The sequence below is a fragment of the Triticum urartu genome, chromosome 1, assembly GCF_003073215.2.
Source record: "Triticum urartu cultivar G1812 chromosome 1, Tu2.1, whole genome shotgun sequence".
Classification (NCBI taxonomy): domain Eukaryota; kingdom Viridiplantae; phylum Streptophyta; class Magnoliopsida; order Poales; family Poaceae; genus Triticum; species Triticum urartu.
In genome coordinates, this window is record NC_053022.1 from 202,136,926 (window position 1) to 202,157,713 (window position 20,788).

Sequence of the window (20,788 nt, forward strand, 5' to 3'; positions counted from 1 at the left end):
CGATCCGGCGCGGAGCTCCCCTTCCCCGGCCATCTACTTCCATCTCTGGCGAACTCTCCATCTCCGGCGAACATCGAAGTTCGTGCCGCCCCAGATCTGGATCGGGAGACCCTAGGGTTGACTTTTGCCTCTCTCTAAGTCCTCAGTTTTTCATTATTTTAGGCAACTTCATCGCATCATAACTTTGCATTCGTAGCTCCGTTTTGGGCGTGTAGCATATCAAATTGTTCGTCTCGATATGCACTTCATTCCATTCCATTGCACCATGTTCTTTTGAGTTCATCTTGATGCCCTAAATGTTGTTGCAAGAGTGCTATGTAATGTTAGTTTCAGATTCTTATCAGATTATGGACATTTGTCATTTTTTCCATGTTTAATGTGTGCCTCCTATGATCTTGAGACCTACATGTGTTTTGTTGTATGCCATGCCATCTTTACAGGGGTGTATGCCATGTATTTTTGTGATCAATGTGGTGACTAGCACAAGCATGCAAAGTAGCTCTTGTGATGTTGCTGATTTCAGGGACGTCTTCTAAGTCATTTCCCTGATGATATTTTTATGCCATGTATTCTTGTTGCTACAGAGTGATCCATGCCTCTTTTGAGCATGTTCAGTAAGGATGTTTTTGAGATATTGTTATGCTCTATCCATCCATGTCTTTGTTGGCAATTATGAAGCACCCTAGCATGACTCAATCTTGCTCTACGTTTGCTATAAAATGTTCCTGGCAGATTGTTTACGTGTTAATCAATTTTGCTGAGGTTGTTGTAGTTGTTCCATGCATGCTATGAGAGTGGTCTTGCCATGGTTAGCTTATTCATCATGTCTACTTGTTGGGTGTATGCTTTGTTTGTCATGCAATGCCTTGTGGAGAGTGCATCGAGCTCGCAAACATGTCTACGTAATTCTGTTTTGCCATGTTCCAGTTTTCTGCCAAGTCTGAATCTGTTAACGAAACTTGCTATGTTCACATGGTTGCCATTGTATCTTCTTATCCCTTTTGGTTTATAGTCAGTAAGGGGCTTTTGTTATATGCTTTGTGTAGTTTCATGACATACCTTGCTTTGCCGTGATATGTTCCTGTAGCATGTTGTTATCTTGCTCTAAACATTGCTTCCTGAAGTTAAATCCTGCCATGTTATTTTCACTAAGTCTGTGAACCTGATATCTTTTGCACTTTTGCCATGCTTGTTTGAACCTGCTATTGTGTGATTTAACCGTATCTCAGTATTCATCTTTTGTCAAGCATCTCGAGTGGATCACTGCCATGTGCTTTGTTGCTATGTTAGAGTGCAGTAGCTTATTTTTCTTGATGGATTTAGATGGCCTCGTGCTGTTAATCATAGCTTTGTGCCATTATTGTTTTGCTTGCCATTTGCAAACCGTGCATCCGATTCTGGTGATCTTTATATCGATTTCGACCGAAATCAACTCATCTTTCCAGCGGCACTCTTGGTTTTCCAAGTTGAGGCCTGGTTCAATCTTTCTTTTCCGAAGCATGCATATGCATTGCATATCACATCCCGCATATCATGCCATGTTTTGCATCATGTTGCTTGCGCATTGCATCGTGGTTGATTGTGTCTCACTTTGCTTGTGTTCTTGCTTTGGGTAGAGCCGGGAGAGGAGTACGTGATCGAGGAACCCATTGCGAACGTTTACGAGGATCAAGCTTACGTCAACTCGGAGAACTTTGCAGGCAAGATGACCATACCCTCGAAATCACTTCTATCTTTGCTTGCTAGTTGCTCGCTCTATTGTTATGCCTGTGCTACGATACCTACCACATGCTTTATCATTCCTCCCATATTGCCATGTCAAACCTCTAACCCACCTTGTCCTAACAAACCGTTGTTTGGCTATGTTACCGCTTTGCTCAGCCCCTCTTATAGCGTTGCTAGTTGCAGGTGAAGATTGGAGTTTGTTCCTTGTTGGAACATGTTTATTGTTGGGGTATCATTATTATATCTTGTTTACTTTAATGCATCTATATACTTGGTAAAGGGTGGAAGGCTCAGCCTTATGCCTGGTGTTTTGTTCCACTCTTGCCGCCCTAGTTTCCATCATACCGGTGTTATGTTCCTTGATTTTGCGTTCCTTACGCGGTTGGGTTATAATGGGAACCCATTGACAGTTTGCCTTGAATAAAACTCCTCCAGCAAGGCCCAACCTTGGTTTTACCATTTTCCACCTAGCCTTTTTCCCTTGGGTTCCGCAGACTCAAGGGTCATCTTTATTTTAAACCCCCGGGTTGGTGCTCCTCTGAGTGTTGGTCCAAACTAGAGCCCCTTGCAGCGCCACCTCGGGGAAACTCGAGGGTTGGTTTTAGTTGTACGGATTGCTTATCCGGTGTCCCCTGAGAACGAGATATGTGCAGCTCCTATCGGGATTTGTCGGCACATTCGGGTGGCTTTGCTGGTTTAGTTTTACCATTGTCGAGATGTCTTGTAACCGAGATTCCGAGTCTGATCGGGTCGTCCTGGGAGAAGGAATATCCTTCGTTGACCGTGAGAGCTTGTGATGGGCTAAGTTGGGACACCCCCTGCAGGGATTTGAACTTTTGAAAGCCATGCCCGCAGTTATGGGCAGATGGGAATTTGTTAATGTCCGGTTGTAGAAAACTTGTCACTTAACTTAATTAAAAAGAATCAACCGCGTGTGTAGTCGTGATGGTCTCTTTTCGACGGAGTCCGGGAAGAGAACACGGTCTCGAGTTATGCTTGAACGTAAGTATTTCTAGGATCACTTCTTGATCATAGATTCTCGAAACGTGCTTTGCCCTCTCTTCTCGCTCTCATTTGCGTATGTTAGCCACCATATATGCTAGTGCTTGCTGCAGCTCCATCTCATAACTTTTACCTACCCATAAGCTTAAATAATCTTGATCGTGAGGGTGTGAGATTGCTGAGTCCCCGTGACTCACAGATTACTTCCAAAACCAGATGCAGGGACCGATGATACCGTTCCAGGAGATGCAACTGAGCTCAGGTGGGAGTTCGATGAGGACTCAGGATGATACTACGTTTCCTTTCCAGATGATCAGTAGTGGAGCCCAGTTGGGGCGATCAGGGACATTATGCATTTGGGGTTGTCTTTATTTTGGTTCCGTAGTCGGACCTTGATTGTATCTGGATGATTGTAATGCTATATTTATGTTATTGTGTGAAGTGGCGATTGTAAGCCAACTATGTACCTCTTTTCTTATTCAGTACATGGGATGTGTAAAGATTACCCCTCTTGCGACATTACCTACAATGCGGTTATGCCTCTAAGTCGTGCTCCGACACGTGGGAGATATAGCCGCATCATGGGTGTTACAGATAATAGTGTAGAATCCTTTGAAACACTTAAGAAAGCCTTAACTTCTTCACATATTGTTCAACCGCCTGATTGGAACTTGCCTTTTGAAATTCTGTGTGATGCTAGTGATTATGTTGTTGGTGTTGTTCTAGGACAAAGAGTTGATAAAAAATTAAATGGTATCCATTATGCTAGTAAGACTCTAGACAGTGCCCAAAGAAATTATGCTGCTATTGAAAAATAATTTCTAGCAGTTGTGTCTGCTTGTGATAAATTCATATCTTACATAGTTGATTCTAAAGTAATTGTTCACACTGATCATGCTGCTATTAAATATCTTATGAAAAATAAAGATGCTAAACCTAGACTCATTAGGTGGGTTCTTTTGTTACAAGAGTTTGACTTGCACATCACTGATAGGAAAGGAGTTGAGAACCCCGTAGTTGATAACTTGTCTAGGTTAGAAAACATTCTTGATGACCCACTACCTATTGATGATAGCTTCCCTGCTGAACAACTAGTTCTCATAAATGCCTCTCATAATACTCCTTGGTATGGAGACTATGATAATTATATTGTTGCTAAATTTATACCGCCTAGTTTCACATATCAACAAAAGAAAAAATTCTTCTATGATTTAAGACATTACTTCTGGGGTGACCCGCATCTTTATAAAGAAGGAGTAGATGGCATTATTAGACGTTGTGTACCTGAGCATGAACAGGAACAAATCCTATGAAAATGTCACTTCGAAGCCTACGGAGGACATCATGCAGGACATAGAGTTGTGCACAAGGTATTACACTCTGGTTTTTATTGGCCTACTCTTTTCAAAGTTTCTCGTAAGTTTGTCTCAACTTGTGATGAATGCCAAAGAATTGGTAATATTGGTAAACGTCAGGAAATGCCTATGAATTATTCACTTGTTATTGAACCATTTGATGTTTGGGGCTTTGATTATATTGGACCTTTTCCTTCCTCTAATGGGTATACACATATTTTGGTTGATGTTGATTATGTCACTAAGTGGGTAGAAGCTATTCCAACTAGCAGTGTTGATCATAACACCTCCATTAAAATGCTGAAAGAAGTTATTTTCCCTAGGTTTGGAGTCCCTAGATATTTAATGAATAACTGGTGGTTCACATTTTATTCATGGTGCTTTCCATAAATTGCTTGCTAAATATGATGTCAACCATAGAATTGCATCTCCTTGTCATCCTCAATCTAGTGGTCAAGTTAAACTTAGCAATAGAGAAATAAAGTTGATATTACAAAAGACTGTTAATAGATCTAGAAAAATTGGTCCAAGAAACTTGATGATGTACTATGGGCTTACAGAACTTCTTATAAAAATCCTATGGGTATCTCTCCATACAAAATGGTTTATGGAAAAGCATGTGACTTGCCTCTTGAGTTAGAGCATAAAGCATATTGGGAAATTAAGGAACTCAACTATGATTTCAAACTTGCCAGTTAAAAGAGATTATTTGATATTAGCTCACTAGATGAGTGGAGAACCAAAGCTTATGAAAATGCCAAACTATTCAAAGAAAAAGTCAAAAGATGGCATGGGAAAATAGTCCAAAAGCGGGAATTCAAAGTTGATGAATATGTTCTATTGTACAATTCTCGTTTTAGATTTTTTTGCAGGAAAACTTCTCTCCAAGTGGGAAGGACCATATGTCATCGAAGAAGTTTACCACTCTGGAGCTATTAAGATCAATAATGCCGAAGGCACTAATCCAAAGGTGGTTAATGGACAAAGAATTAAGCACTATATTTCAGGTACACCTATTAATGTTGAAACTAATATTATTCAAACCATGACACCGGAGGAATACATAAAAGAGACATTCCAGAACACTCCAGAACCCTAAAAAGGAAGAGGTATGTGATACGGTAAGTAAACCGACTCCAAAAAATTCGCAAAAATGTTTTCTGTCAATTTTGGAATATTAGAAAAAAAATAGAAAAATAAGAAACAACCGGGAAGCCAACCCACGTGCCCACTAGGCACCAGGGCGCGCCTGCCCCACCTAGCGCACCCTCGTGGGTAGTGGGCACCTTCCCGACTCCATTTTCCTTTCATATGCTTGTTTCCCAAGATAAAAATTCTTTATATATACCCCCGGATGATTTGACCACCGTATCGCGGATAAATCCTCTGTTCTTGTTTCGTGTTGTTTTCTGGCAGATCTAAAAATATTTCGTCACGAGATTCGGATGGAGAGAGCTATGTTTCCCACTATCTCACAAACCCAAAGATCTATGGGGATGTGGACCATTATGGTTGGACCATAGAGGAAGAATAAGATGATGATCCGAAGGGGACAGAGGATGCCAGCTCCGAAGAAGATGAAGTTCCACTACCTCAACCTGGAGATATGCACGTGGAATTCAAGAAGTCAAGCCTCCCAAACGGAGCAAACAAATCTAAGATCCAATTTATCCCATCTCGTTTTCTACAGGAAAGCAAGGAGGCATTATGCAAAAGGATATTGAAGCTTGAGCAAGAAAACAATGATTTGAGGGAGGAAAATTTTAGCCTCCAGCGCAAGTTGGAGAAGAAGAATGCTACTCCAGCACCACCATCATCATCACCAAAGAAGAAGACTTAAACAAATTTGTATGGGCACTCCCCTTGGATTGTGCCAAACTTGGGGGAGATGCCCCGGTATCGTATCACCATCACTTTTATTACCTTTACCTATCTTAGTTCGATCTTTAGTTGCTTCATGATTTAGTAGAATAAAAGTTTAGTATGATCTATTTTCGAGTGCTAGTTTCGTGATCTATCTATCTATGTAATTGATTGAGGGTTATATAATAAATATTAGTTTGAGTTTTTTCTTCTCTACCTTTTTTGTTTTAATCAAAATAAAGGAAATAATGGAAAAGATCTGATGAGGACATCAATGCCATTGTTACACCCACAGCCCCTGCTGTTATACATACTGGACCAATTACTAGAGCTCGCGCACGCCAATTGAATTATCAGGTACTTTCGTTTCTTGGTAACGATTCTAATGTTCATGAGAATATGATGTTGCCTAAATTGGATACATTTGTTTTGCTTACAAATGAAGGGCCTAGTTTGGACAAGAAAGATGAACCTTGGAGCAAGTTCAAGCATGGAGATGATGGCATGCGCAAGGGGATCAAGAACGGAGTTACAAGTGATGATTTCAGGACTTTGAAGCCGCCATAAGGAGTGCATGAAGCCTTGGACGAAATATACAAGATGCCACTTCATAAATTTCGCCTAGAGGCTATTTTAGGTGCCGCGTCACCTTATTATTGGGCCAGACCCATGTATTTTCGAAATACTTAAGTATAGGCTGTTTTTAGAGTTTGTATGTGTGGGGAAACAAGAGTTAGGGTTGGTTTCGGACCCCTCCTCCAGGAGCCATGAAATTCCCCCCTCTTCCTCCATATATACAGCCCTTAGGGCGTCGTTTAGACTTTGGGTTTTTTTTAGATTAAAAGTTCTCCATAGCTGCAACTTCGCGTACTTCGTTTGTGTCCAACGACCAGACCAAGACGTCACAGAACCCCACCTTGATCAATAAAGATTTCATCTTTTATTCGCAATATCCAGATTGTAATCTCAGTTTCTTGCTTGTTCTTCGTTTGCTCGCAGGAAATAGACCCTCGTGGTCAGGTTGATCGTGCTCCGGCATGGTCAATAACCCTCGGAAGTTGGTTTAGCGATTGCTAAGGTGCAACGTCTTCGCACGTTCGTAGTCGGATCATCAAAGTCGACTCCCATAGAAAACGATATCTATCTCATCGAAACATCGGGATGCCTTCGCCTCTATCAAGTGGTATCAGATTTCCAGGTTGCTCGGTGAGATTTTGCAGTTTTTCGTAGTTTAGATCGAGTGTGTTCTTCATACCTACAGTCCACAAAAAAAGCCAAACAAATAATTAGGGTTAGTTCATCATATCCAAACCAATCTGATCCTTTGCATAGTCTTTTCAGTATTTTGCTTTGTTTGAATTTGCGGTTGCATCGTCGTGTCTAGTTGCTGGTCTTAGAGTCTAGTCTTTTAGAGTTTCGAATTCTGGTCATAAGTTGTCACGCCGCCGTCGCACCATCATCATCGCCCCTGCCATCTACCACCACCGCTTATCCGCCATCGATCCGTCTCCATATACCATCACCAATCCGTATCCATATACCACCACCAATCCGTATCCATATACCACCACCGCTGCCATATCCTACCACCATATATCCACCACCAATCCGAGTTCCATTCATATTAGGTTTGTTTTCGAGGTCCGTCTAATTTCCGATTCGTGTTTCCTTGTCTGAGTAGGTTTCGAAAAAAAAAAGTCTGGAGACCCCCGGGCAATTTTTAGGCCAAAATTTTCACAGGCAAAATTTTTTTCCCCTATCCTATTTTTAGGCTTTTCTGAGTCTTTTGAGCCACGTGCCATCATAGTGATTTTTTGTCGCACTTTTTCATCGTCGCTGCCCTGATTTTCGAAAAAAAAGTCAAAAGAATGCGTGCCCATCCTATCAGTTTGACGAGGGAAGAGTTTTGAACACTCGCCATTATAGTGATTTTTCGCAAAAAAAATAGAGGAGCGCCAAAAAAACAGAGCGAAAAAAAAAGTTCCAGAGTGTGATTTTCCCTTGTTTACGTGCAGCGTCGTGATTTTGTTAGTGTTTTAGGCTCGCGTCTCTAGCACGGTCTAGCCTAGGATCAGCACAGTACCGTCGTTGAGCGTTTATTCAACTTTGCGTCTCTGAATTAATTATTGCTGACCCTTTTTGCTCCATATTATAAGCCTTCTCAGCTCCACATACATCTACGTCGTGCGTTTGATTTTCCCTAGTAATCGCTCTATCCAAGCTTTGAGAGTTTTGACTACGACGGTTGCCGATCACCTCCTGCTGCTAGGTAAGAACTGGTAAGAATTTGAGATTTGCTTGACGGATTTGTGACACCCACCACCACCTCTTGTTAGTAGTCTGTCTGTGCAGTCCGAATCTGAATCCAGAACGTGAGAGACTTGGACTCTATCTTCTCTTGGCCCAAAAGTGACGTGAGAGGACTTTTTGAATAGAAGCTAAACTTCTCATTTTCCCTTATCTTCATATGTGGATTTTACAAATGTCACATACACCTGCAATTAGACAAAACACAAAAGTGTGTGAAGTATTTTTGTTCTGGATAACATAAATAGATTATTGAATAGTTTGCGCTAGAAATCACCTGACAAATATGCATGTATGCAATATTTTTGGTCGTATCCAAGGTAGTCATGTCCTCATCATCTGGCCAGATGATGATGGATGTCGTCACACTGAAAGGGTCCTAAGAATATCTCTCCATCATCGGAGGAGCAAATCTCACTCTCGAGCTATCTAGTCCCTTGTTAAAATTTTCGATGAGCATGTAAGTTGTCGTTATGATCATCGTGTTACAAGTGACGTTTGACCAACCCCAAAGTCCACCATACGGTAAGAAGTGACTACGATACTCTCATGATCTAAGGATCAAAATTACACGTTAACACTCTTTTTTACAATTGATTACAGACGATATTAACTCCTACATGAAAAGAGAGGGTAAGAGGGAGCATGCTAAATTGGTCCTCTCCTAACTCATGTGCTATCAAATACGGTGGACGACATTGATGCTAGTATGTTGCAAGTCGTCGGCTGTGTCAACTATCTTTGCCTTTCTTTCTTCTTCTTTTCACTTTTTTGGAGGTATGCATTATTGTTATTTCGACTAGGCCTTGATGTTGTGTCGTTGATGTAATTGGTAGATCTTGATATTAATATGTCACAGTTTTGAACTAACGCCGAGGGAGTTTAAAACAATGATGATTTTTCTTCCGTTTAAAACAGCCCTGCGATTGGAAGTTTCCTGGTCGAGGTGCTCATCCTCGTCCAATCTTCAGTCACCTAGGTCGCGTTGTTCTTCCTAATAATCTTCAGTCACCTAGGACGAATGAATCTGGCACCCAGTAGAATTCTTATCATTTGCAATCAACTCTAACATCTAAACTTTTGTGCAATTGTGCAGCAAACATCCGGAAGTTCAAAGAGAAGATGGTGTCAAAAAACCTTGTATCGGATGATAAGCAAGTAAGCTGCCCATGCTCTGGACTTCTTTGTTCCTTTCAAGGTTTCAACAGGCCTGTTTACTCTGTTTCTTGTCCTCTTTGGCAGTCAGACAATCAGATGGAGGAATTGTGTGCTAACATCAAGGTTAGTTCATTTGCTTTACACATGCTTATCAGATTGAGTTTTTCCACATCCACACGCTATGAAGTGGGATATTGCCAACTAGCCTGCTGATGTTGGCGAGATTTAATACTTTAGCTTGTTATGTATTGATGATTTAGCACCGCTGGTCGAGCTACTATTTTCCCCATATTTAGCGTCTGGTATGGCATCCTTGTTGGATATAATATAGTAGCTGGTAATTCTACCTTAAAATTTGTGCTGTTTGCCAGCTAGCATATTGGCTGCGGTAATTTCTACCTGTAGAAATAACCCTGATTAGTATGTATGAACCTGTGACTAAATGGGCTTGACAAACTGCTACCATTGGCTGGGTATTAAAATATTATTTTCATGGTGCATTCTGTTAACTTTGAAGGAATACGTGGACATCCTTACAATGAAAATAAGAAATTAACTGTGTGTGTTCCTTGATTTTTGCCAACTGGAGCATCAGTTTGGAGTGTTGCAGTGTGTATTTCCTTCTATCAGCGACCTGGTTTGACTAGCAGTTTGGATAGAGCACAGTGGCAATTCTTGTCATAAAATTATGACTATCGAGCAGAGTGTAATTGACTAAGTTTAGGAGGAACACGGAGTTGTGCAAAGAAAATTGGTGACTTGTTAACAGGGTATTCTGCTTTCAGAGGAATGTGATGTACTTCTTCTGTAACTTAATAAGATGTTTTTTCACACTGTATGATCCTCCTTTTGATTTCTTCCTCCCTAAATTAATTTTTATTTTGCACCTAGGGTTTGGGTGTCCATCAGATTCTTGCGAGGACAGCAACAGCGGCCAGCGTTTGTATTTGCAGAGTTCATGAATGCCGCAGGTATGCTCATCCTCCCCCATCTCTCTTTCCATCTATCTCTTCATCTACCTTGCCTCTCTCTCTCAACTAGGTGCTTCTGCCTGAATCTCTTCAGTGGGGTTTCCAGCGCAGCGGCAACATGACGACCAAGTTCAAAAGCCTCATATCACACTGCATCAGGTGATTCCCTCTCAATTCTGATGTATACTTCTCTTTAGTGTGAACCATTCATGGTTCTTATGGGTGGTTGCAACTATAATGCCGAGCTGATCGAGTGGTGCAAGATTCTGACCCAACTAATTAGGCGGTTGTTCTCTGCGGCATCTCACATCAGTTATCTTGCATTTTTTATCTCACAGAAATTGATTGCCCAAATTTCTTGACTTATTTCTGCAATTGGGGTAACTTTTTTCTTCAAATCCTTGCAGAAGGTAGCCGTGTAATATGGTCGCCGGATGGAAGTAGAAGTTCGCACTTACAAAAGTAAAGTATGTTTTTGGCACCACTGTTGTTTCTTGCTTCACTATGTTGTTCCAGGCGGTTCTTGATGGTACGTGCTCTTGTCTGATTTGTAAAAGAGATGTTTGAAAGAGCAAATGGTTTTAGCTTTGTTATTATAAGCAAAACAGACAATAAGAAGTATATTATCTGATTATTGAGTCAATGCATTTGCCATACATTTGTAAGTATTTTCTTGCATCCTCTCTTTTCTCCAGGAATGTTGTGTAGTTTATTGATGCCCCTACATAAGACTATAGGTCACCGTTTATGTTCATACATGTGTTCCTTGTTGTTTGCCTTTCTATCTACTATGGGATAGCTGCTGACTGGGAATAATACTTAACAGGGTAGCTACATGAATGTTTATGTTTCATGTACTGTTGTTTGTGATTGAGTTAGAACATGTATGTCCTCATATTCTCACATTGCTGTCTAAACTCTGTTTACATGGAAATAACTGAAGAGCAGCAATTTTATTTCCCTGTATGTGTGTGTGTGCGCGCGCGCACGGTTTGTTGCCGATGTTTATAATGGTTTGTTTGCAGGACAAGCCCGAGCCTCCTCCAGAAAGGCTGTCTTCCTGACGCCACCCAAGGTACTATTGTGCAGCGTCTTTTATATCAACACAGCCACATAGCTTCTATTTGATAAACATGGCTGATTGTGTTGTTATTTTCGGCACCAACTAAGTGACAGAACGCTTGTAGAAGGTGTTAGCATATCATCGTTTAGGCATTCGCAATTCATAGTGGTGTCAAGTGTTAATTATGTAACCATGTTGTAGTTGGCATAGTTTTTGAGAGAACACAATTAAACTTATTGAGTAATTATTTGATTTGTTTTGATATTCCAAATCTAATTCCATAACTTGCATGATTCTCTAAGTTTGGGTGTACCTACAAAATTCTTAAATTCTGTCTCGGTCTATGTGATGCGCCCTATGAATGCTAGACCATTCCCTTATTTGCGATGCTTCTATAGGCACGGTTTAACGGAGCATGCTTGTCTGTATTTTATTCTGTGGATTTTATGGTGTGTACATTGGATATTACTAGGCTGACATGATGAACTTACTGTTGTATCAGGATCTGACCACCTCAGTTAGGTGTTCTCCACCCAGATAGGATTGGGTGACAAGGACATTGATGCTCTTTCTGGTGGTCACACCCTGGTATGTCCAACTGATCAGTTGTCTGCCAGTTTGGTGAGATTGATGTTCATATTTGTTATAGATAAAGTGTTGAAAGTGTTTAACACCCCTTTAACTTTTGTGCATAGGTGTGCATGTCTTATGTTTGGCGCCAAGTTTGTACGCTTACTGCCGCTACAAAGAATGCTGACAAAGCTTCCAGAATAATGCTATATTATGCTGCGAGAAGCACAAGTTCCTCTCTTATCCTGTCTGTTATCCATTTCTTTTGCTCGAGGAGCCAACCGTGCTGACAAAACACTAGAAGGTATGAATCTGAATTTCTTACTTCTGTATACATACAGAAAACTACATATTCATGACATCATTACATTTCTTTGTTGCACATTGAACTATTAATGGCACCTTCTTCTTTGAGTATAAATTATATTAAGGAAGTTCTAAGTACTAAATTGGAAATACTTTCTTTGTGTACTTGCTCTAGACGGGCTTTCTTGTATTGATGTTTTTCCAATATAGAGTTCCATTCAATTTTGATCTCCTACGAGGAGTATGCTATTTGAACTGAAACGGTGAAACCACAAGTCGACATAATCTAATTTTAGTTAAATGACAAAGAGGACATTTTCTACCATGTACGGGTGATGCACGTGTTTCCAATGTAGGGTCTAATTTAATTTAGTCCTTTTGATCACCCATGCTGAATATTGAATGAGTCAACTGGGAGGAGTTTAAGCCAAGCTAAACTGAAATCATAATTAAACATAAGCTCTTTTCAGTTAAATGGCAGAGAGGGCCCTCTTCTACCATGTAAATTAAATTGCATATTTACGCATGTTATACCTTGTTTGCAATTTCTGTTTACTGAACTATATCCATGATACTAATCAAAAGAGTATTTACTCTTTTTGCACCAATTATTATTGTTGTTACATAACCACGTGCTGATAGCGCAAAAGCGGAATGAGTTAGCTTATTTACGTATTGTGATCACCGCCGGAGCCACTCAGGCTTGCAAACAGTGATCTACACGCCAATTATCGCATCATGCTAGGAACCAACAAGAGAGCCACCGTAACAACCAACTGGTCTGAGTTCCCCGCCGCCTTGCAAAAATCCATGAAGGAGACATTTGTGCCTTTCATTTCAAGGTCAGCACAAAGCAGCGCCCGGTTCTCATTGTCCATTGCCTTTATATGAAGCATCGACAGCAATGGAAGTCGTATTTAAATATCATCTACTCCCTCCGTTCGAAATTACTTGTCGCAGAAATGGATGTATCTAGACGTATTTTAGTTCTAGATACATCCATTTTCGAGACAAGTAATTCCGAACGGAGGGAGTAGCATTCTAAGGACTACTAATCAAGCTCTGTAATAGGATGAAACCTTCCTCTGTTTTTCGACGATCCTATCTGTTGCTTTTGAACAGCTACCACCTATGCTTTTACCTATATAACCTCTGTTGTTGTTCCTCATCGATCTATTAATATGCATAATGCCACCCTTATTTATAATTATCTGTTTTTACTACTTTCTCTGTTTCAAACATCGAGTACTCACCAGCAACAACAAATATGCTAAGCAAGGAAGAGGCATGTCGTACCTGGCAGCATCCACCTTCCACTCAAGGGATATAGCACTATCATTGAGCATAGAGTGCTCCAGGAGAAACAGTAATCATGAACAGAATATAATGCATATGTACCACATAAGTATTTATTATTTTGACCTGTGTCTGAATTTTCCTATTACCACTCTCATAATACTTGGCTTGCTGTCGCCCTTTGCGCCATTGGCGCAACGAGTCATCTAGTTACATGAAACTTAGAATGATCCATTGGTACATGAGTGATGTGACACGTTATGGGCAGAGCTATGATGAGTGACCGCTCACCTTCGCCCACATTCCGCCTCCAGCCCCAGTCAGTGTACCTAACCACTGACCACTCACTCATTTCCTGCGGTTAATCCCATCCCTTGCGGGTTACCTGGGTTGCTTAGCCATGGGAGAAGCCCCCCTGCTTTTGTGCGGATGAAGCAACAGGCAGGCAGCATAGCTCGGCCGACCGACACATATGGTTGGCTACAGCCGACGAACCCATACAGGCCCTAACTAAACATATTTTTTTAGGAAAAAACATTACTGTAGGAGTATTAAAATTCTACGTACATGGTGTAGTTCTTGAGGTTACTCAGGTTGCTTTTTGATCGATCTACCTATCAACGTAGGTATACCCCGCAAACAAGAAGAAAAAAAGAAAGGCTGCACCTACGAGGTAGTATACCTCATGAAACCTTGTGGTTGGTCAGACTGACATACACGAATGATCGACGTTGCCGCTCAATTAGTTAGCTTTCGCGTCGCACAAGCTTTGTGTCCACGGAAAGGGAAACGGCACTGGGGTTTCTAGGTGCGCCTTCTCCATCACCCCCTTTGCTAATCATTCCATGCAACATCCAGAGAAAATAAAAATGATTCCACACACACACACTCGCCTTATATAAAAGCCATCGCAGTCCATCTTGGATGCTGATCCACTCGCAGCAAATCTTGGCACACGCACATACATTTATATGTAATCTGCATCACGATTTTGATTCAGATAGATAGATAGATGGTGACGACGATGGGGCACGTGGTGGCGCTCCTCTCTGCTGCCCTCTCCGGCTACAGCTCCAGCGGCGTGGTCGGCTGCGGTCACCACGACGACCACTACCACTCGGGCGGCTGCTGCGTGTGCATATCGAGGTTCCGCGACGGGGAGGACATACGGAGGTTGCCGTGCGGCCACGCCTTCCACCGGCAATGCGTCAACAGGTGGTTGGCGCTGTGCCGCCGGACGTGCCCGCTCTGCCGCCTGCACGTCGGCGGCGTGGCAGATGAGCACCAGCTCAGCGACGACCTCGTCATCTGGCTCTCTTCTCTCTTCGTCGCCGGCTTGTAGCTTGTAGGAAGATCAGTCCATCGCTGCTCTGCAGTGTAGGCTCTTAGTCGATGAGCATGTCAAGCATTTCTCATGGAGAAATCTCACCGCGCGTGGTGGGCCCTACTTCTACCCCTTGTTGTAGGCTTTGCTTCACTGATAAGTCAGAAGCAGTTCAATATGGAGGCTCATGGCACCAAACTACTCCCTCCGTTCCAAAATAGATGACTCAACTTTATACTAAGGAATATAAATTATGTCAAACAGACAGACATGCTTCTCATTATACGACATGGATGTAGTGTGCCAACAGTTATTTTAGTTGTCCCGACAGTTATTCATGTAATAAATACATTCTTTGCGGCTGCAAGTTGGTTGCTTCAAACAAAAAGTTACTGTAACTAATTCACTATGCTACACTAGGTGTCAACTGAAGAACTACGACAGGCATCACCTGACCTCCAGGATCCATCGGACGCAATCCTGGAGCAGCTCGAACTTCTGGCTCACCGCGACGTTCAGGAAGACCCGCATCTTGCCAAGGAACTGCGGCGCCTCCTCCTTGCACCGGAACGACCCTCCACAGTTGCACTGCTCTGACACATGGGCCGCCTTCACCTGCCTGCACCGGACGCACACCAGGTCCTGCAGGTGGTACAGCCTCTCTCGCTGCCGCACAATCTGCAGCAGCGCGTTCTCCATCTCCTCCCGGTGGTACGGCTGCCCGCACTGCGGCACCGCGCACCTCCACTCATGGCCTTGCAGCGTCGAGTCGCGGCAGAGGTCAAGGTCCCGGCAATCGTTGCAATAGCTGCCAACATCACTCTATTTGTAAGAGACAGGGTGACGCTAACATAACAACATCAAGGGGAAACAAAAGCGGTTTGGTTCAAAGTTGCAATACCTGCAAATCACGTTTGGAAGGATGAATGAGGCACAGGGATCTTGGAACTGTGCTTCTGGAGCAAATTCCTTTACGCGCACCAACTTCAACAAGTTCTTTCGCATTCTCTGTCATATATATATTGATGAGAATAGTAATAGTAATAGTAATAATAATAATAATAATAATAATAATAATAATAATAATAATAATAATAATAATATAGGCGGCTCGGTGGGCGCCCTTCCGGACGGCGAATCCCTCGCGGCTCAACATCAGGCCGCCACGGGTGGATGCGCTGGCCAGCATACCACCGGAGGAGCTGCCGCCAGGGGTGCTGCCTCCGGTTCATCAGATCTGATTCCTCCCAAGCAAGCGCGGGTGCGGCGGCACGCCATTGAAGCCCCTCCTTGGTCAGGTGATTTCGAGTTGCCCCCTATACATCTCCCTCCTACTTTTCGTTCCCGTTTGCTTGCATTTCGCGAGAGACTGCACAAAATCCGTTCAAGTGTTGCCCACTTTGATGGGGGGTCTGATAAGGTTGAAGGTCGAGTGGTTGCTGCCTCTGCAGCAAGGTCTCACACGAAGAGGTCGAGTGCCGCGGTGGGCTCGCCGCCGGCCAACAAGCAGCGGGCTGCCGCTATTGGTGTGGATAATTGCTTTTTGCGATCTGATATTCCTGCCCCCACACGTACTGCTGGTCCTTCTTTTCGAGGGCGTATTGTTAAAGAGAAGACGGGTTATAGAAAAGCGTTTTTGTCCTCTGACGAAGCCCTAGAAATAGAAGAACACTTCGGCCAGCCCCCCCCCCCCCCCTCCCGGCGCCTCCATAGCACACCCCCTTCATCTCACAAAACTGGTAAACCCGCCGGATTCCTCTGTTGGATCCGGAAAGATCTCATGGAGAATAGGTCTTTCCTAGCCTCTGATTGCTATCCGGCCACCCTTCGTGCTTTTGATCCCACTCCAAAAACCATCAAGCTCATCCGGGAAGGGATTGGCCCCGGATCCCTTTCTTTTGCTGAAGTGGTCAAACAAGGTGCGAAGATGGCTGACCGTCGTGGTGCTAACCCTTCTGGTGTTGCTGGTCCAGCCAAGGGAGCGGTGCAGAAACCCGTTTTGGGTGCTGGTGGTTCTAAGCAGACGTTTGTTCCCGGTAAAGATCCTGTCCCTCCTCAACGATCAACTAGATCCACTGGATCCACCGCCACCTCCTCCCAGGTTCAATCGTCTCAGGTTAATGAAGTGGAAAAAGAGCAGCCTCTAGATCCTAGGTACAAGGATATGATCTGCTTTAATTGTGGTGGTCCTGGGCACTATGTGGGTAATTGTGTTAGGCCTAAAGCTTATTTTATCTGCCAACAATCCCATAATGTCAACAACTGCTCTGCTTGGTCTAGGGTTCAGCCCACTGCAGCTTTCTTTGGTAGTGGTGCTAGTGGCCTGGGCTTTAATCATGTTGAGGTTCCTGTGGCAAATGAATCCAAATGGATCAATTTTCAAAACTGTGGTGTGGTTAACATTACCAAAGGTGAAGTGGACAAAGATAAGTTGGGGAGTCTTCTGACTGCTACATTTTGTAAAACCAGAGCTTGGCCTTGGCAGATTAGAGAGCTATCCAATAAAGAGTTTCTGGTCAGGTTCCCTCCATGGAAGAAAGTAGAGGACTTAATTGAACTTCATGGTTTTAGTCTACCTCAGGATGTATCTGTCAAAATGACTGAATGGGCTGGGTCTTGTGACCCATTTGGAGAACTAATTGAGGCATGGGTGCTGATTGAAGGGATTCCTCCTAAGTGGTGCTCTTGGAAAATGTTTGCACAAATAGCATCTATGTTTGGGGTGCTCACTGATGTTGATTGGAATGGCATGTTTAGAACATTCTTTGAAAATGTGAGGATTAAGATTGCTTGCAGAGACCCTAGTAAAATTCCATTCGAGAGATTGATTGAGATGAAGAAGAAGCTATTCCTGCTTGGTTTCACCGTAGAAGGCTTTGAGCAGGTGGGAGGCAAAGGTTCGGTGGTGGAAATTGAAGATGAGGATGAGGATGACAACTTTGAGGAAGGCAATGGTAACCAGGAACATCATGATCTACCGAAGAATGATGGTGATGATGATCTCATTGCCATTGATGAGCTTGATAAAGCAAACCTTACATCCAGGGGTGTCAAGAGTTCTTCTGCTGGGAAAAAAACCTGTAACACACTACCTGATTGCCAGGGGGATGATCAGGAAAACTTCATTCTAGAGTCCATTTCAAGTAAGATGAGGAATGCTGAGGAGGGTGGTATGGATGGGAAGGTGTTTTCCCTTGATATGGATACCCTGACTGACACAATGGATGGGGTTTATACTCCTGAAAAGACCTGGTTCAAAAAAGATGATGATGGTAACCAAAGTGGTAGTATGAGCTATTGCTTGGATTTTCTGAAATCAGTGGATATGTCTGTATCTGATGATGATGAAAGTGTGGAAGAGGAGGAAGTGGGAGTTCTCTCCCCTGGTTAAACGTTCACTGTGGAGACTTTGAACCAAGTCCAATCTGGTGGGAACAAAGAAGACAAGAACCTAAAGTGGGGGCCTATTAAAGCCTAGAAATATGATACCAGGCTGCATGGGAATGTGGACGTAATTAAGAAAGCTGCCCAGTATAAGATGAAGAAGAATCTGGAGATTCCTCCAACTTTCAAAGGTAAATCCTTCCCTACCATTGATTCAACTCTCCTTGCTAATCAAGCTGTTCAGGTAGGCCTTGCCATTGGTAGAAGTAATGATACTATGTATGAAATTATAGAAGAACTAGTAGTTAAAGAACAAAAGAACTGCATTGCTTTTGCTAATGATGAACCTGAATTGGCTCTGCCTATGAATATTGATCCGACTCAGGAAGAGTTAGTTGGGACTCCTGCTAGAGATTTCTCTGTGGCATCAGTTGGCACTGCTGATAATACAGACCAATCTCCTGCTGTCCTCACTAAGGTTAAGCCTTGTGGCTTGTCTCATTCGTTTAGGATTCCCTGATGATAGGTCTCAATTGGAATATTAGAGGATTAAGTAAGCCTGGTAAAGTTCAATGCCTTTGTGATGTGATTGCTAAGTCTAACCCTGATTTTATTGGTTTTCAAGAAACTAAGAAAGAAATTATTTCTGAGGATTTCCTTAGAGCCTTGGATGGTAAGAAACAATTTAGTTGGCATTTTCTTCCTGCTATAGGAACTGCTGGAGGTATTTTGGTTGGCCTGAAAAATGACTTGTTTGATGTGATTGGGTTTACCAATAATAGATTTTCTATTAAGACCACTATTAAAAACAAAGGTGATGGTTTTTTGTGGCATTTGGTTATTGTTTATGGCTCTGCCTACCCTGAGTTCAAATTGGATTTTGTCTCTGAGCTGCATGATATCTTTGACTCCAGTTCTTACCCTGTTTTGGTTTGTGGTGATTTCAACTTAGTTAGAGATAGTAGGGAGAAAAGCAATGGCCTTGTGGACCAGCAAAGTACTCTGTTATTCAATGATTGGATTAATAGATGGGGTCTTATGGAAATTTCTATTTCCAACAGAAAGTTTACTTGGTCTAATAATCAGGAGGACCCAGTTTTTGCTGTACTTGATAGAGTCTTTTCTTCCATAGACTGGGATGCTCATTTCCCCATGTCTTCCCTGGTTACCCTTCCCAGGGTAGGCAGTGACCATGCACCTTTGGTGCTAGATACTGGGGGGAGGAGACATGATGGGTCTAAGATGTTCAGGTTTGAAAAATGGTGGCTCTCCCAACCTGACTTTAATCAGATTGTGGAGAATGCCTGGAGATCTGTCTCCTCTGATGTTTCATCTGTGGAAAATTGGATGATCAAATCGAGGGTTCTTAGGAAAAAAATTAAGGGATGGAGTATTAACATTGAAGCTGCTATTAAGAATAGGAAGAAAGCCCTCCTTGTGGAACTTGACAAGCTGGATGTCTCTTCTGAGACACAAAACCTCTCCCCTAGTGATTCTACTAGACTAGGAGATCTTAAGAAAGAATTGGAAGAAATTTGGAAAAAAGAAGAAACTGCCTTGTGGCAGAGATCTAGAGATAGAAAGATCTTGGAAGGTGATAGGAACAATGCTTATCTCCAAGCCTTGGCTAACCATAGACACAGAAAAAACCACCTTGCTGAGCTGGATGGCCCCAATGGGGTAGTGACTTCTACTGCTGACATGCTGAAAGTGGCCACTGATTTTTATAAGAATCTTTTTGCTTTTGAATCTAAACCTGACATACTCCTTGAGCCTGATTTCTGGGAAGATGATGAGAAGGTTTCTGAAATCGATAGAGATAATTTAGAAAAACCTTTTTCTGAAGAGGAAATTAGACAAGCTATCAAGAGCTCATATGCCTGTGGGGCCCTTGGCCCTGATGGTCTTTCCTTTCTGTTCTACCAAACTTTTTGGGATATCATCAAAAATGACTTCATGTGGATGGTCAGAGATTTTGAAGCTGGTACTCTGGATATTTACAGACTCAACTTTGCCCTTATTACCCTCATCCCCAAAACTCCTTTAGCCAGGGAGATGAAAAACTTTAGGCCTATTAGCCTTAGTAATTGTGCCGTTAAGATCTTTTCTAAAGCTATGACTACTAGAGTCTCTCCTTTATGTGACAAGCTAATCTCCTCCAACCTGACTGCCTTCATCAAAGGGAGGTCCATTTTGGGAAGTGTTGTGATGGCTCATGAAGTGATACATGAGGTTCACAGGTCTGGAGGGAGTGGGCTAATCCTTAAGTTGGACTATGAGAAAGCTTATGATAGGGTCAATTGGGATTTCATTAAGGAGATGCTCCTTTCTAGGAGCTTTGGGAACAAATGGGTTAATTGGGTATTTAGTACCCTGTATCAAGGAACCTTTCAAGTCAAAATCAATGAAACTAATGGGCCACATTTTGTGACTGGAAAGGGTCTAAAACAGGGTGATCCTCACT

General features: G+C 42.5%; 2 protein-coding genes and 1 long non-coding RNA gene across 3 annotated transcripts in view; 2 read left to right on the forward strand and 1 right to left on the reverse strand.

The window, feature by feature from the left end:
- The first annotated feature begins 9,348 nt into the window (after positions 1 to 9,348).
- Positions 9,349 to 10,383, forward strand: LOC125523418. The gene is made up of 3 exons (XR_007290233.1): positions 9,349 to 9,410; positions 9,495 to 9,533; positions 10,302 to 10,383. It is a non-coding gene; the product is annotated as an uncharacterized LOC125523418 (long non-coding RNA).
- Positions 10,384 to 14,403: 4,020 nt separating this feature from the next.
- LOC125554036 (probable E3 ubiquitin-protein ligase XERICO) lies at positions 14,404 to 15,207 on the forward strand. Its single transcript, XM_048717663.1, has one exon. It carries the CDS (start codon positions 14,629 to 14,631, stop codon positions 14,956 to 14,958), a length of 330 nt encoding a protein of 109 aa, XP_048573620.1. The 5' UTR covers positions 14,404 to 14,628; the 3' UTR covers positions 14,959 to 15,207.
- LOC125554015 (DNA polymerase epsilon catalytic subunit A-like) overlaps positions 15,188 to 20,788 on the reverse strand; it is a 37,200-nt gene continuing 31,599 nt past the window's right edge. The window contains exons 48-49 of the mRNA XM_048717646.1: positions 15,842 to 15,948; positions 15,188 to 15,748 (exon numbers count right to left, since the gene is read on the reverse strand). Coding sequence (XP_048573603.1) covers positions 15,388 to 15,748; positions 15,842 to 15,948 — 468 coding nt within the window. The 3' untranslated portion in view covers positions 15,188 to 15,387. The remainder of the gene's footprint in view (positions 15,749 to 15,841; positions 15,949 to 20,788) is intronic.